We start from the raw sequence: 2,218 nt of genomic DNA on the forward strand, positions 1-2,218 counted from the left end.
ATATGACCATCCCCAAGTACAACAACATATATATATATATATATACACACGCATATACATACACACACACACATATATATAAGAAAAGAGGGGGTATATTTCCATGCAGAAAAAAATACAGGCAAATTTGCTGTTGAAAATGCACCTAAATTTGAAAAACTTTTAAATGTTTTTAAACAAATTTATTTACATATTTGGTATGGTATCACAAAGATATGACATGACAAAAGTATATCAAAAAGTATGTCACAGAGTTATGATATAGCAATGGCATTATATTACAGAAGTATGACATGATGAATGTATGACATCACAAAGGCATGATATCACAGAGTTATGGTACAGCAAAAGTATGATATCACAAATGTATAAATACTTTGAATAAGCAGAACTGTCTCTATGGCCACTGGGTTTGAAGTAATTTGAGTAATTTGTAAAAATTCTAACAGAATTCTAATAGCTGAACTAAACTGTCCATTCCCCCCCCCACAAAAAAAAAAGTTTAAAAGTATCTATTCTAGTGTCTACATAACTTTTTAAATAATCTATTTTTGTCTGTTTTGGTGGGTGAAAGTGAATAATTCTAAAGGATTGTTCTATTATTGAAGTTGTTTTAAAAAGGACAAAAAAGAAAATCTGAAAATTCCAAGGGAGCAAGGTAAAGAATATGGTAAAATGTTAGAAAGCATTTGGACATTTAACAAATTAAATATAAGATATGGGTAATGATGACGATATAAAACAAGCCATAACTGACCTACTCTCATGTCAACTGTCTTCTCCAATGTTTCAACTCGTTCTGACAGTTTCCCCAACATTGATCGCAAGAAACTAATTTCATGCTCCTTACTGTTCAAGGAGAACTGAAGCTCAGCAATTTTTTCATCTGTTCGTTGCAGAAAGTCTTTCATTCCTTCTAATTTACAGGTTCGTAAATGTATCACAAGATCATCTTGGGTTCCAATAAAATCACAGCTAAAAAGTTGAAAAAACAAAGAAAATTAACTTTCTATCAAAAACATGGTGAAATATAGAATTACTGCAATACATATGTTGAACCTTGGGATAAGAGTTCAACCCTAGGGAAAGCCTGAATGAGCAAACTTTTGATCAAAGATATTCCAACCACAACCAGCCTGTCTGTATTTCAGGAAGTGATGTTATGTTACATTATTTTTAAGACTGGAAGGTGTGGCTTAAAGGTGATCTGATTGGTGTTTCTAACAAGTCATTAGAACTATGTATATTCTGGTAGTGCAATATATTTCATAGATAGAACACAATTACTCAGTAAGTCTTAAACTTATTGAGTAACTACAGCTTATTACTACATAGAAATTTTGCTTTCAGTTTTATATATGGAACATATGGAACTCTAATTTGAAAAGCATCTTTTAGCAAGACACTAACTTATTATTTCTCTTTCCCTAAAATTGCTGGCCTTGTGCCAGAATTTGAAACTATTATTATTATTATCATTATCATTATCATTATCATTATTATTATTATTATTATTATTCAGGCAGCGAGCTGGCAGAATCGCTAACACACTGGATGAAATGCTTAGTGGTATTTCAAATTTACCTTTCATCCATTCAGGGTAGATAAAATAAGTACCAGCTGAATACTGGGGTCAATGTAATTGACTCGTCCCCTTCCCCAAAAAAGCTGCCCTTGTGGAAAAATTTGAAACCATTATTATTATTATTATTATTATTACTAGCTGACCCTGTGCAGTCAAAAATAATGGCTAATTGTAGTGTTTTATATATAAGAAGGGTACAGAAAGGTGAAAAAAAATCAGTGCTTTAACTCTGTGTCTGTGTGTGTGTGTGTGTGTGCATGTGCATACATTTATATGTATGAGTAGCACTGTTTGTACGAACACGGTTTTCTATACTTTGTCACAGCCCACTTCCTTCCTTTTTAAGTGTGTCTGTTTATATATATATACTAGCAGAAATACCCGGCTTTGCCCGGGTTAAAGAGAATAATGAAATCTAAAAACGCCGTCTAGACTACGCAACCCTCAACTGTTAGTAGCTACGATACCATATTTCTACATTAATAACTCTCCAATCCATGCCAGCATGGAACATAGACATTAAGTGGAATGCCAGTCTCTCATCTAGGAGGGCCTTGAAATCAATGTTACCAACTGTGTGTCGTAGTGATAATAAAAAGACCCAAAGGAGGTCTGCAACGAAATAATTTTACT

At 32.9% G+C, this 2,218-nt stretch overlaps 1 protein-coding gene across 3 annotated transcripts in view; it reads right to left on the reverse strand.

The window, feature by feature from the left end:
- Positions 1-2,218, reverse strand: part of LOC106872578 (E3 ubiquitin-protein ligase TRAF7) — a 201,076-nt gene that overhangs the window by 39,609 nt on the left and 159,249 nt on the right. For all 3 annotated transcript variants that reach the window (XM_052970187.1, XM_052970186.1, XM_052970189.1), the window contains one exon: positions 758-975. In XM_052970187.1, coding sequence (XP_052826147.1) covers positions 758-975 — 218 coding nt within the window. The remainder of the gene's footprint in view (positions 1-757; positions 976-2,218) is intronic.

Source organism: Octopus bimaculoides, chromosome 8 (genome assembly GCF_001194135.2).
Source record: "Octopus bimaculoides isolate UCB-OBI-ISO-001 chromosome 8, ASM119413v2, whole genome shotgun sequence".
In the NCBI taxonomy this organism is placed as follows: domain Eukaryota; kingdom Metazoa; phylum Mollusca; class Cephalopoda; order Octopoda; family Octopodidae; genus Octopus; species Octopus bimaculoides.